This window comes from Limulus polyphemus, unplaced genomic scaffold (assembly GCF_000517525.1).
Source record: "Limulus polyphemus unplaced genomic scaffold, Limulus_polyphemus-2.1.2 Scaffold416, whole genome shotgun sequence".
NCBI classification, from domain to species: Eukaryota; Metazoa; Arthropoda; class Merostomata; order Xiphosura; family Limulidae; genus Limulus; species Limulus polyphemus.
In genome coordinates this window covers 596,703-611,784 of record NW_013666026.1, presented here as the reverse complement: position 1 = coordinate 611,784, position 15,082 = coordinate 596,703, and the positions used below count along the sequence as shown (strand labels likewise).

Sequence of the window (15,082 nt, the reverse complement as noted above, 5' to 3'; positions counted from 1 at the left end):
TCAAGGAACAGGGTACTAGTGCCTGTGGAACTGTTAGATCGAATGGAAGGGACTCCAGAAGAAATTAGACCAGCAAGGTTAAAGCTGAAGAAAGGTGATGATCCTGTTTATTACAGAAAAGGTAATATGCTTGTCTGCTCCTGGCATGATACTGCAAGGGTCAAGTTCCTCTCAACAATCAATAATAATGGTTACACTCTGAAATAAATTCGATCCAAGCAGTCAAAGACTGGATTTGGGGATGTGAAAAAGCCAAATGTGGCCTGCAATTATAATGCTTCAATGGGAGGAGTTGACTTGTTTGACCAGAAATGTACCAGCTATCCATATCGACACAAATGCAAAAAGTGGTACCACACAATTTATTACTTCATCAGAGAGGCAGCACTAGTCAACTCCTACATACTGTACACAACTGCCAACCCTAATTCAAAAATGGAGCCACATTCATTTAGGGGAAGGTAGCAACCAAACCCTGCACTTCTATTTCTCCGAATAAATTTGGAAGGAAAGGGAGGAGGTCGATGGATAACCCAGAGGATAGGGAGGAGCAACTGACAGGGCATCACATTCCAATGGCTTATCCAGATCCTAAATACAAGCCTAACTGTGTAGTGTGCAGTGAAAGCACTTCACATCCAAAGAAGAAGCAAACCAGACATGGATGCATGAATTTTAAGGATGGGAGGGGGCGATGCCTGCCCTATGTCTTCTAGACTGCTTCACGAAGTACTACACGTTCAAGCATTTCTCACATTAGAAGCAAAAAGGTAGTAACATTCTAACATTTGTAGTGCATATATGTGCATTTTAGGGTGATTTAGGGATTTTAAAATAATGTAATGCATTTCAAAATTGGCATTTCTCACTGGAAATTCTGGCACTGTAGACAACTTTCCATAGGAAAATTCAGCAGTGAAAGGGATAAAGTAGGTGGGAATGCATAAAACAGCATGGAATTAGTTTCATGCCAAACAAAAATGTTTTGAAAAAAAAACGTTTCGACAGATTTCAAAATGAACAACCACTTTTGAACAGCTAAATACTGATATACGACTTACCAGTTCCATTATAAGGTGATCACAAACTGCACATTTTTCAGCTGTCTGTTGAAAGCCTGAATACTAAAAGTCAAAATAAAACTTGATATTACATTTTTTTCTTACCCAAAAATCTAGCATTCCTATAATTGTAACTATTATTATTAAACTATACTACTTCAAATACTCATATAAATATACCAAATGTAACTGTTATTATTATTATTATATTATATAAGTACTAATACCAGATGCAATTCTGCAGGGTTCCCGAAAGGTGCTGTTTCAAGAGTAAATAAAATGAAAATTAAGTGTAACAAATATTTTTATTTCTTGTTTTTGAAGTTCATATGTCATGCTGTCTCGTAGCCTACAGAGTGCATAATTTTTCTCATGATTTGTGGCATGCACACATTTTATCGATGTCAGGACAGAACAAATTGCAGTGTTAAGCATCCCTTATGTGACATTATTTTAGTGTCTACCAACTGACTGATGGACAACACACTACTATATAGTGGTACGAGTGGTTAAAACAGATGACCCCTCTAGTTGGCCTTCGGCTCCCTTTTGAAAAATAAATATAATGGTTCTGTTTCCTGTTATATGTAAAATATAATCTACATGTACTGTGTGTAGTACTCACACTCACAGTCTGAAGAATAACCTCTGAAATATATATATATAACACAGGTACAGTACACATATTTTAAAGGATACATATACCTCTGTTAATTAGTGTAGTAATGTAATTATTATAAATATTTATGACTATCAACTAGTGACTAGTGGATGTCCTAGCATTATAAGTAATCTCGTTTTTTTAATTAAACACCTACAAATAAAAATCAAGTCTTATTCATAATGTAACAGACAAGTTTTACTGCTAATGTACAGATGTACTGCACTTACCAAGTAGTCCTCCTCACAGTAGACCTTGCCATGAACATTATAGAAAGCTTTGCCTCTTAAAGCTCGGCCTAGAAAATAAGAATCTCAAAATGCATTAACAATTACAAATTAACAAGAGATGCAAGTAGCTCACTGTGTGTTGCTACACAAATGTTTGCAAACTGCAACACATTCTGGGAGGTGAGCTTTAGCAAATGTATGTACATAGAATGAATTTCAAAATTCTCAGATTTTTAAAGGTTTTATTTTTTATATTATTATGTTAGTCAAATTTCAACTGTTAACTTAACAACAAATTTAAAATCTGCTCTGTAAAACCAGAATCAAATAAAATCTCTAAAGCTATTTTAGCTGCATATAAACAAATGTACTATAAAAACTACAATTTGTTTATATATCATATCAAATCATCTACACTAGTTTTATTACTTTCTGTGTTGTTTTGTAATGATTGAAGAATTTTTGGATAAGATTTTCCTTCAGACCAAGATACTTAAATTCAGTTGGGTTTAATTCAAACTTCTTAACACTAACTTTCATTACTTACTGAATCTCACTACTTCAGTATTTTAAAAGACTTGTTTAACACAGAGAATGGTCACAACAAAATATGACAGTGTTACCAGGACCTTGTCCCTGTAATGCACACAGCATTGAGAGTACAGCCATTATGAATGTCAAAATAAGACCTAGAGGAGACTTACAGTGGATAGACACAAAACATGTAGATAGCTATAAAAAAAATGGTGTAGAAAACTTAGTGCATACTGTACATTTGACATAGTCACCTAACCATAAAGAAAGCAAAACTGATCTACTAAAAAAAAAAAAGATAAAGAGAGAGGAGGAGAAGAAAATAGGTATATAGTGTACTTGTACAATAGCTTTGACATACTTATTAGCCACTGATTCGAGAAAATGAAATGCAGAGCAGAATATCACCATAAACTTAAACTGTATAGTGTACTTATATAGTCATTTGACCCAGTTACCTAGTCACAAGGCATGTAGGCAATAAAATATATAGGCAAGTTTTACTACAAAAAAAACTGCTGAACTAATTTTGAGGAATAATCATATTTAAATAGATTTGTCACACTAAGTGAGTGGAATAGGGAGCCAAAGGATTATGATAAAAATGTCTTGATGATAATGTATTTTCACACAAAGTTAATTATTCATAGCAATTACTTCCCAGTAAAATGTGACTGTGATTTTTATTCAAACCAGAAAAAAATGTCTCTTCTATGCCTACAGAAAATTTCAAATTATTAGAAACTTTTAGTAGCATTTTCTAATATAAATAAGAAATAGAATCAGTAAATAAATACAAAAAAAAGACCACTAATCAAATCTACAGGACAACTCTAATTCATGCAGTGTTGTAAAGTACAAATAACCACAATAAGACAGTTATGACATATGACATCATTCATTTTCTCATATCTAGCTCATATTCCACACTGGAATTAAAGAACAATTGACAGGACTTACCACAAGAACAACATATGAAACAATTGGTGTGGTATAAATTTCCCATAGCCTGACATGCCTGGCCAGCTCCCGTCACCTTCTCCCCACATGTATGGCAATACCCTGCAAGCACAACAACACAGTTATATATATACACATTATACTTTTTTACTAATAGATATACTAAAATTAATATATGCAATAAGTGCTTCAAATTTGAAAATCATAAGACAGCAATCATTCTCTCCTGAATCTTGCCAGGAGAGTGAAAGGATATTATGTGAAAGAGTGAAAGGATATTATGTCAATGAAGAGCATATAGGATGACATCAGAAGTTTGCTTATCACTAAATTGCAGGACTACAATTTCAGAAAATGCCTATGAATTATTCATGTTAATGTTGCACAGATAAAAATGATTATACACTAATCATTAAGTGGAAAATATTAAAGTCCGCTTTAGAACAAAAGTATAACAGATGAATATGAGTGTGTGCTTCTATAGTTGACAGTTAACGTGTGTTCATTTTCATTAACCACTGATGATTAATCTAATTGTGCCTGTGAGATAGTCATTTATGAACCCTGCTGACCCTTGGATACTTCTACTCAAGTTCATTTTACCCTTTCCACAGTCTGGTTTGTTCCTTAGTTTTATTTAAGTTTTTTTATGTGGAACAGTTTTTATTTTTGGCCTTTTCTCTGGAAAAATTATTTCATTATAAGTAGTATTGTTCTGAATTTCAAGTTTTTATTGAATAAATCTGCTTACAATGTCAAATAGACTTCATTTCAGTTTCTTTACTGAAATCATCTATTCTTACAGTTCAGACAGTTGTAGTCCATAAAAATTGGAAGCCAGTACTGTCTACTCAACTTAAAACTCCTCAAAAACAAGACCTTAGGAGCCATGTGCTGTAGTGTTGTTTTTAAAATGTAGTTATTTTCCTGTATTAACTATAGTGCTATCTATAATCAGACCTTTGATTTTGAGGCTTGTGTTCCTTATTTCAAGTTTGGGTTTGTGACCGACTGTATTTCTCAAAACAATGAATTCACTAATATAACTTTTTTGTGAAAAATTCAGATTAAACTTGTTCATATCATGAACGTATACCAGTCTGACTAGGAAATAAAATATTTGTTTATCAAAAGTTTCTACATGAACATTTTAACAATGCTTCCTTAAGTCATGTGGCTTAGTACTTAAGCATTATTTTGGGTAAGACGTTAAATAAGATGGCAGCCTGACCTTGATCAATGAAAAAGCAAATGGTTTTGGTATTTACATAATATATTTAAAAGTATTATGTATATGAATGACAATACTTAGGAGTGGAAATTGTATCACCTGACACCTGGGAGAACAAGTCATATCATCACACACTGTCTGTTGGAGGAGTAGTTTTGTTTTTCTTTTTCACACCATTCATTCTATTGCTAGAAAATAGTCTGGTTAGACCTCTAGGGAGCCATGCACATTTAAAAATGTATACCTCTAACCTCAAACCAAAACAAATATACAAAACCCTTTAATTCACAATCCCTCAGACATACACAAGCATATTTAAACTAATGGAACAATATTATTACATTGTGTTTACTTTACTTGGTTCATACTACATACAAAGTAAAATATATTAAACACCATTCTACTTTGTGCAGTATTCTCACACAGTCGTGATGATAAAATTCAAAGACTTATTAAGGCTTCAACTGCTGTTTTCCTAACAACAAACATTCATTAAGCTTTCGAAAACTTTCTTGTCCCACTAGCTGAAGAAAACAATTTTTTTTTGAACTAAACCTAGAGTTTTTCTCAAAATCCTTCAAACTTACACAATGCTTTTCACTTCCCATATGCAATCATAGTGCACTTTAACTATGTCGACCAGATCAATTACTTTGCTGCAAGTGGCACAAAAATGCTGTATAGTGACATCTTTTGTGTTCTCTGACACAACATTTTAACTTATTTTGGTCTAAATATTTCCTAATCCTATTGAATATGCATTTTCCCATGATGAAAGACAAGCTAATATAACTTTCAATTCATGAAAATAGATTTACATCAAACAACATATATCTTCAATACTGAATATACACATATAATAACATTTAATGCCATTTTCCTTACTCGCTGTTTTGTTTTACAACTGACACTTGCTGCATCACTCTGATGCTGGAAAATCACGAAGGTAAAATGGTTTTATGGTAGAGAAAACATTACAAACAAAAAACAAGCTTTTTGGAAACCACACAAGAGTTGCATGAATAGCTGCTCTAGCAAAGACGACTAATAACAGCAAACAACTTAGCAATTGATTAGACTCACAAAACTTCTAAGTAGCTCCATTATAATAAATCTAAAGGGCACATTATGATAGAAAGTTTATAGAATACTTTGATTTAAGGGTTTTTAAAGTAATTCTATTTAAATTCAAGAGATATTTAAGATTTTAAATAAATGTATAAAGTTAGTTTTTTTAGGTTTTCATAAGGTAATTTTTAATGGTTTTATTTAATAAATAGTCCACTTTTGATTTCATAGCATTTTATTTCTGTTGAAGCTGCAGAGACAAAAACTGATGTTATCAAAATGAACAAAATGTATATACATCTAAGCTCTTCGTGTGTATTTATTATTCAAATATTCACATACACCAAGTTTATCTATTTTGCATTGTAAAAAACATCTAACAGCTGGCAACAGTCAGAGAACTAGCAAAAAAGAATCTATATTTCAATGTTTCATAAATCACTTAAAAAATTATCCGTGTACAGTAACATTGTACTGTGTCTGCAAAATAATGGAATGGATTAAATGCAGATATTATGATAATCATTACAGATTTATATTTATAAGAATTATGCTAACAACTGAGTCATCATTTCATTTTATTACACTTTCTCAGTGTGTGTGAATCCCCAATTTTGATTTCACTTTCCACAGTTGAAAAAAAAAATTCCTATAAAAGTTATATTTTACTTTTCTGCATGTTTTATGGGACAAATAGGGGCCAAGTAGGTTTTTAAAAGAAATCAGTATATTTCTCCAGCATCCAGTCCTGGTAGGAGGGATACTGGGCAGCACACATTCGAGGACTTACTTAGCTTGATCAACACTGGACATACCAGAAATGCACATACAGAGGATGGTGGGGCAGAGAAATATTTCAGCCTGAGGGGCAAACTGCAATTATATATAGTTGTGACATGTGGAGTGTTTGAACCAAAACCTGGTGCCATCTGGAATTGTACATTAGATCTGCAGTAGAAAGGGTTTCATGCAATCTAAACATGATACTAATTGTGACCAGGCCATCTCCAACCAAAACCAGCCCTGCTGGGAATGTACATTCAGAGGATGGTAGGAAGGAGGAATGCCACGCTAGGAAAAAACAATTGGTCATATATATATATATATATATATAGGAATACGGTGTAGCACGACAACCAAAAACTAGCGCCATCTGGAATTGTATATCAGGTCCATGGTACAAAATGCAATATGCCACTGCCCTACTCTCAACTGAATGGTATCATTCACCACTTAGGAGGACAGGCCTCCATAGTTCACCACCCCAGCAACTAGTAACTGGTAAGTCGTAACAACTCCCATATTCCACTAGAAGAGGGGGGGGGGACATGTTGGAGAGTCCAGAGGACTACATCACCAGATACACAATGCAACAGTTGACCACAATACCCTATTTTGAAAAGCAGAGCTACCACATCAATGGAGTCAATCAACTAAAATCTGGTGGCATCTGGAATTATACATCAGGTCCACAGTATAAAAGATGTCATGCCACAGAGCATCAGAGATGGGCAGCAATCTCTGTCTGCTTTACTTATGCTAGTCCATGAGTGCATAGTCTGGGACAAACATATTTATGAAGCAAAAAACCATTAGAGAGAACTACTAGCACTCCTATGGAACACCCCATCTCTATATTTCAGAAATCCAAGGAACAATATAACAGACTTGGAGCTCCTACTAAAAGGAAACTAATTGTTAATAAATGACTTCCCTCATTCAAATCTGTCAACTGAATCAAAGTGACTGCCTTCTTACAAGTCCATCAATTTATAACAAATGACTGCCTCTTTTAAATCATTATTACCATTACCTTTTATTTTATGACTTAAAAATACTAATTAGTATGCAGACAAGTTTAATAAAAGTTATATAACTTAGGCTAAAGTGTTTATGGAATAAAAATGTGAGTTGTGTTGTTTGCAATGCAAATGAAAATCTCCACAAAATTTTAGAAAGATCGAATTATAAATGTGCTATACTTTACACGAACATATTTCTGAAATGTCTTTTAGCCAATTATCTAAGGAAAAGATAATCATATGTCATCAACAAATCACAAGCACAAGTTCATTACCTCATTATAAGATGCATGTATACTTCATTAAATTCTATATACAAAAAATAGATATGGTTCTAAGCTATTTATTGCTTTAAGATAGATTTACAGGTCAGTAAATTTATCCAAGTAAGATAAACATGTCCTTAAAAATCTATCACATGTGTGTCACCTAAATTTAAATATCTATAAAATGTGTCTCAAATCTGAGTTAAAATTGACAATGTAGAATTCATAACGTAAGGGCTAAAAACTTGAAAGTGAAATTGGAATCCTGAACATCTTGTTTTTAACAGTTATAGTTCCACTGGATAGTAATTAAACTGTAATGATTTGCCAATTAGAAATGCATGTTTTCATACTGGTATGTGTAATTCACATAAAAAACAATAATTAGAAATAAAAATGCAATTAAATATATTAGACAACAACAAAAATCCACTGGTACCCGTTCTAGAAAGAAATAATATCTAGTTAACTGTCATGCAATAAATACTGCAGGTGTACACCCTATAAAGAACAAAGAACATCATTAAGTACAATACAAACTACCTGGGTCACGCCTATTATTAGCCTGAATACCAAGTGTGTTATTGGAATTTAGGTTCAACACGCAATTTCACATTCACATTGACAAGTGTGGGTCAGTTATCGAGTCTCTTTATTTTTCTTTTTTTTTTTACATACTTCTGCTTAAACTAGTTTTATATTTATATATGTTGTCTCATTGTTATCTAACTTGGAATTAAACAAAAATTATAGGCATGAAGCAATTAAAAACCATTAAGGCCCTTAAAAATATTAAAAGATGTATAAGACACAGAGATCGTGTATTAGAGAACATGGTTATAATGCCGGACACCCATTTGTTTCTTAACAATGAGATGTTGAAACTGAATTAAGTGTATATAACTTCAATGTGTCATGTGTTTGTGTGTATACTTTCACCTATTCTTAAAATTGTAATGTGCTAATAAACATCCTTTTAAAGAAATGTATATTCATTTCATTTTATATAAACTGGTGCATTAGTAATTCCTATTTTAGAGTTAATCTTCAGTAGCATTTCCTTCAAGTTTATTTTTACACCAATTGGATTATTTTGTTCATTCTTATCTATTTAGAAGCTGTATCTGTTTACAGCTGACAACTATACATTCATCTATCTCTTACTATATCTGTCTGCTACCTGTTGATCCCTGTATATGCCTTTCTACCCATGAACTTTATTCTCTATTCACGTGTCCACCCCTTTACACTTTATTTCAAGATTGACACCTAGATATCCATTGCTTTATCTGTCTAGTAAATTTTATTCTTTTGTATATATCTTTATTCCTACAAGCTATTAAATTTACATACATTACTCCCTTGAACACATATGCATCTACTATTTCACATGTTTGATGTGTTTTTTTTTTGTATCTCTTTAAGCCTTTGTTTTATATATATTTATATATCTTTTAATGTAACATGTGGACAATAATGAACAACTTGGGCATCTAAGGTCATACATCTTAGGGAGGTATACATAATTATTGTAAAATTATGTAATTTTCCAAGTTTTATTTAACAAAACAATTGCTAAATCATTTTATAAGCCTAAATACCTCTACAATTGATAAGATAATTGTCCAATACCAATGCACTTGCAAGTGCCTCAACATTGTTTGGCACTACGTTAGTTACAAGGCTCTCTGTAGCTTTCGTGAGTTAGCTAAAACAAATGTCCTCCACATAATGTACATGACATATCAGAATAGGAATTTTTCTAACGAAGTGAAAATTGATATCTTGATAGGATTCAAATTCATTACTCTACTTTCGCCAACTTATCTAATAAATCTTGAGTGTTGCAAAACTCAATTTTAACTTAATTTGTTATTAAAGATAGAATCTGGCAGAACTCTTGAATAGTACGTGTATGTCACCCTTAAACAAGTATTATAGTTTGGTACACAATAATACGATTTGTTTTCTACTCCCTTAGCTAATACACACATTTTTCAAAATTTCTGCATTTTCTTTCAGTTTAGTTTGGACATATATAAAGCCACTCAAGTAAACATATCTAACTTTTGCCGATTCTAGTTCTTCCCCCATCCCCTTGCTCTTGAGTCATTATGAACAAAGGTCACATGGTTGAGGAGTGATGAGTGCAACCTGGCTTTCAGTGATGTTACTGTATTTTTAGTATTAAAATCAACTTTTCCTCTGTTTAGCAGATCTTTCTTTATTCAAAAATTAGCAAGTTTAAATGCTTCACTGAGTTTTAGTAGCTTTTTTACTAACTTTTAGCTAGAATTATTTGGAAATTAACATCATACATAATGCTATTTAACCTATATTAAACACTTCCCTTCTCTCTCTCTCTTGCCAGTCCAACACAGTACAGACCCACTTGCCCCTGTTTACTTTTAGTCTTGTGTTAGTCTGTGTTTGTGTGTAAATAAAGATTACTGTGTATACCTTCTATGTTCCGACTCTTTCTTCACAACAATTCAGTCAGAGTTCAAAAAGATAATCAGTCACATGCTCCATAACTTAGTATCCTTTTAACTTCCAGTTAGTGAGCTCCAACTAACTTATATGAGAAATCTATATACTGGGAAATAATGTCAGAGTAAAACTAATCAACAAACTGAAGTAGTTTGGGTTTTGATTATTCACCACTGTCGATAAAGTAAATATATACTCACTCACTTGAAAATTTGTATCATGGAATTTGAGATAGGCCAACCTGTTTTATCAAGCACAAAATATAAATCAGTGTTTACTATAGACAAGATGCTTGCAAACATCAGATTAACTGTAAATAATATGACCTAAAAGAAATGAAAAATGATCTGGCTCCCATGCTTTCGATTTACATTCTTGATGTATTAAACAAAGATTAAAATGACCTAAGGGAAAAAAAAAAAAAAATGATGAACATCTTCTAAAGCCCTGTAGGGTTGAGGCTTGTATCTTCAAGAAACCACAGGTTCAGAGCTATAGGAATTAAAATGTGTTTTGGGATATTTTCTATAGTGTTATTTTAATGACAATTTTCAACCAAGAAATGGTTAAAGTAAATTGAAAAATACATGAGTAAAAGCAAAGGAAAATGTGTTATAATATGTCAAACACACTACATCTGACACATCCAGTGCTGGCAAGACCTTTCATCCAATACCAGGTCTGAGCAGGCCAGCTGGGCTACAACAAACACAATAGTGGTCTAGGTGCTGTATATCATGAATTTTCACAATTCTCATAAACAATGACTGTTATAGTGTGAACCAGACTAAGCAAGTGAATTGTACTTATTATCAATTTTTTAAGTAATTTATAATTCAGATTTTTATGATAAGAAGTAATAACACAACATTGTTTTAAAAATAATATTTATGGTTTTATAAAAAATATTATTAGATATATTTACATAATTGAGTAACATTCAAACAGGTGTAAAAATTCACCACCATAATCTGTAATTTTAATATTTTATTTCAGAACATTAAACAATAGCAATTATATACCTTCAGCAAAATTTACCAATACAATTTATCTTTCTAATGAGGTTTCTCTTGTGACATTATAACCCTTGGTGAAAGGCTTATATGAGTTAACTGTGGTAGACAAAACTAACTTATATGGAACTAGAAAAATATTTCTCATACTTTTTAAGGTATGTTTAGAGTGAAATTCACATTTGTTACCTCTCAGAGGGCTGTGGATATTAAATGAATAAGCCTTTTTGAATGAAATAAAATTATACATTTCTGTTATTTGAAAATATAATAAATTTTCTAACTCAGACTACTGTACAGAAAGCTTCCAGCAGGTTAAAGTAATTTTTCTTACTATTTTTATGTAAAATTTAATTACAAAAATCAGTATTGAGTTCAATGGAAAAAAAAATGTTTTTGCTAATTTTTCTGAGCATTTTTGTGAAAGATATTCCTAATTGGCATATGAGAGTGCATAGTCTATTTTATTAGGTATGCAAGGCTAAAAAAAACAGGTATGCTACAAAAAACAGAGCCTTAGATGCTTCATTATACTCACTGATTGTCAAACCCACCATAGCAGTTATAATGACTTTAAGTAAGGGCAAACGTTTTAATTAACCTATGGTCATTCAAACTTAAATTATGCTTGTAGTGGTACATAAAATATTTCTACCAAACACAAATATTAAACTGAATATAATGGTGAATTTCTATTACACTGATAAAACAAATTATTTCATATACTAAAAAACATAAATCACAGGTTAGACTCAGCTGCCGATTAGCTATGTATACTTTAACTACTCAGTGTTAAGTTTTAAAACTATTACTATTACTAAACTGACACACTACTTAAACAAATACATACTCCTATGCTCATTTTTTTACCTCTTTCTGACACAAAAACAATTTATTTTGAAGTAATTCCCACATTCTTATTTCTGTCCATACAACGAATAACTTGCTTTGAGTTCACCGCTCTGCTTGTGGTAATTTAATATCCTAATATTTTTTAACTAAAACTTTTATTACAAGAAATTCTAACTAAAAGAAAATTGTGTCCAAAACAGCTTTCTACAAAAAAAAACTTGCATACATATGTAATAAAACATGATCATAATTTCACAAAACTGTTTCCCTTCACAACAACATTTATCTTAACAATGATGTATTTCTCTTGTATTGAAGTTTCTTTGGACTTAAAAGGTTTTACCTTATTTGTACATTATAGTTATGTAACCAGTAATGTTTATGCATAACAATACACTAATATACATTGTACAATACTTGTAACACTGGCAAAATAAAAGGAATAGCTGAAACCTGTAATTTTTTCTATTTATATATATATGGACAAACCCTTTACATATGCACATGTACTTTGAATAACTAACCCTAACACTTGGAATTACAGATTTTATTGCTCATGTCAAAAGCTTTTTAGTCGCTATTACAATAATGGTTCAGAATATTATTTCAACAACCAATCACAGGCTGTCTTTCTACTTGAATACTGCCTGTTTACTCTTCCAAATCCCAAGAAAACAATGAAAGCTGCAGACCGACAAGCATTGATGTAATTTTGTTTTTTTCCAGCCTGGTAAATGAATGCTCTTGTAGGCCCAAGAAGTCAACAGGTATGGGCTGGCAAACTATATTTGACACTTGGACGAACAAGTGGGATAGAACAGTTAAGTTCGTGAAAGCGGTATACGTCTGGTTGAACAGGGACACCCTTCGTGACCTTGGCAGTCTGATATGCCGGAACAACCCCCCCCCCCTCCAACTCTAAACAGTCGAGAGTGGACGGTACCTTCCACGTGCAAATACCATACAAAGCCACTAAACGACTGACGCACACCTATACACTGGCGGTGATTCACGCAACTATGCGTAGGAAGAAACGTAACCATCGAAGAATTATACCCTCCCACTTTCCTTCATCACGCTTTTTTTTTTAAGTCCGTTTTCATGTCGACTCTGCATATATGGATATCATACACAGACCCTGACATGATTTTTCAACTTCAACAATACACATTCCAAGCAAGTCTAAGTGCAACGTTTCTGGAATATCTCGAAAAATAAATCACACAAAACACTTTTCATTTAACACTTTTGTTTACTCTTTACAAAGGCATAAAATAGATTTCCTGCTAGACAGTTTAAGTTGTCCATGACTAATGAAACTGGCATCAGTAACTACTTGGTCATGAGATGATGACTCAATGTTTTATTTATAATGTTTGGAGACGACTTGAATGGGTAATGAAGAAAAACTTTAATATAAGTTTAACATAACAGCAAATTTACAACGTTTCGACAAGGTTTTATCATTATCACGTACCTTTCAGTGATTTATTTGCTGACTTGAAAAATGCTACTAATAATAATCCGTAAATTACGGGTTACGCAACAGGTAAGTTCCCGTGACTGAAATTAATACAACTTTGTTCACACAAACTAATTATATATATATATGGTATACACGATAGGTATAACATATACTTTAGTCTTACGATTTTATATTTGATACAATAAAGAGACTCCTTTATTAATGGAGTATTTTTTTTTCACTAATGATACCATTATTAGCATATATCGAAGTTCAGAAACTTTTATACCACCATACACTAAATCACTACAGGTCATCAATGCCTTAGTACATTAACCCCAAATACCTGATATGTACACAAAACAAGTTAACTTTTCTCAGTTAATGTTATATTTGAAAAAAAAATCGGTTCACAGTATATTCCTTCCTTTTAAAATATGATTTTTCCACTCTTACCGGAAGTCAATTTAGGCCCATGAATGAACACTTCCAATTTTTTTGGGGTAATACCATCTACCCGAAAAACAAAGTTCATTTAAAGCTGTATATTTTTTTTTTAGTCAAAATCAAATTTTAAACATCAATAATTTCCACTATCAACAACACATAAAAACCAATTATTTTTATTAACTATATAATAACCTACTTCCATTTATCGCAAATTCAGTGTGTATTGGACTGTGTTATTATCTTCGTTTAGAAAAACTTGTAGAATCAAAAGTTTTTCTCAGCTAGTCAGTTTTGAATAAATGAACAAATTATAATTTTATGTTGGCGTCTGAACGACTAAGCCATCGTTTATAATCCTCTTGCTTGAGAAAACTTTTTTGCGACTTTTTTCACAAGATAAGTAAAACATTGGGAATTTAAAATCCTGCAAACAAGGTTCGTGAAAAAAGTAAGCAAATAAGGCTGGAGATACTGTAGACATTATTTACTCAAGCTACAAATCCCTATTTTGACTCCACCAATTGTAATTCAAGGTAACAACATGGAGTCAAAGTAGGGGTTTGTAGTTTGACTAAATAATGTCTACAGTATATCCAGCCTTGTTTGCTTATTTTTTTACGCTCCCTATTTGCAAGTCTTTAAATTCCTATTTTTTTTATTTATCTTGTTTGCTAGCTTTTTCTATGCTCAACTATGGGCAAAGGATTATTTGATATGGTAGCTTACTTTATACATTGTAATGATAATAAACATATGTAGTAGCCAGTTTATACAGTTCATGACGATTTACTGTAGCTATTGATAATTTAATCGCATTAGTTCGAGATATAAAATGTTAAGCTGCAGATGGAGATTGTCATGGAGATTTGTTTGATAATATAGTGGGTATCTATAGTTCCTGTTTAACTAAATTCTCTACATATAATATACAGCAATGGGCAAATATATGCCTAGATTAAGACAACCCCCGCTAAGCATGTATAAATAAAACATATACGT

The 15,082-nt window shown here is 32.1% G+C and overlaps 1 protein-coding gene across 1 annotated transcript in view; it reads right to left on the bottom strand.

Annotated features, from left to right (window-relative positions):
- Window positions 1-15,082, bottom strand: part of LOC106458099 (flocculation protein FLO11-like) — a 49,317-nt gene that overhangs the window by 6,606 nt on the left and 27,629 nt on the right. Inside the window, exons 2-4 of the mRNA XM_013917555.2 lie at window positions 3,447-3,548; window positions 1,953-2,020; window positions 1,062-1,124 (exon numbers count right to left, since the gene is read on the bottom strand). Of these exons, the coding sequence (XP_013773009.1) occupies window positions 1,062-1,124; window positions 1,953-2,020; window positions 3,447-3,548 (233 nt within the window). The remainder of the gene's footprint in view (window positions 1-1,061; window positions 1,125-1,952; window positions 2,021-3,446; window positions 3,549-15,082) is intronic.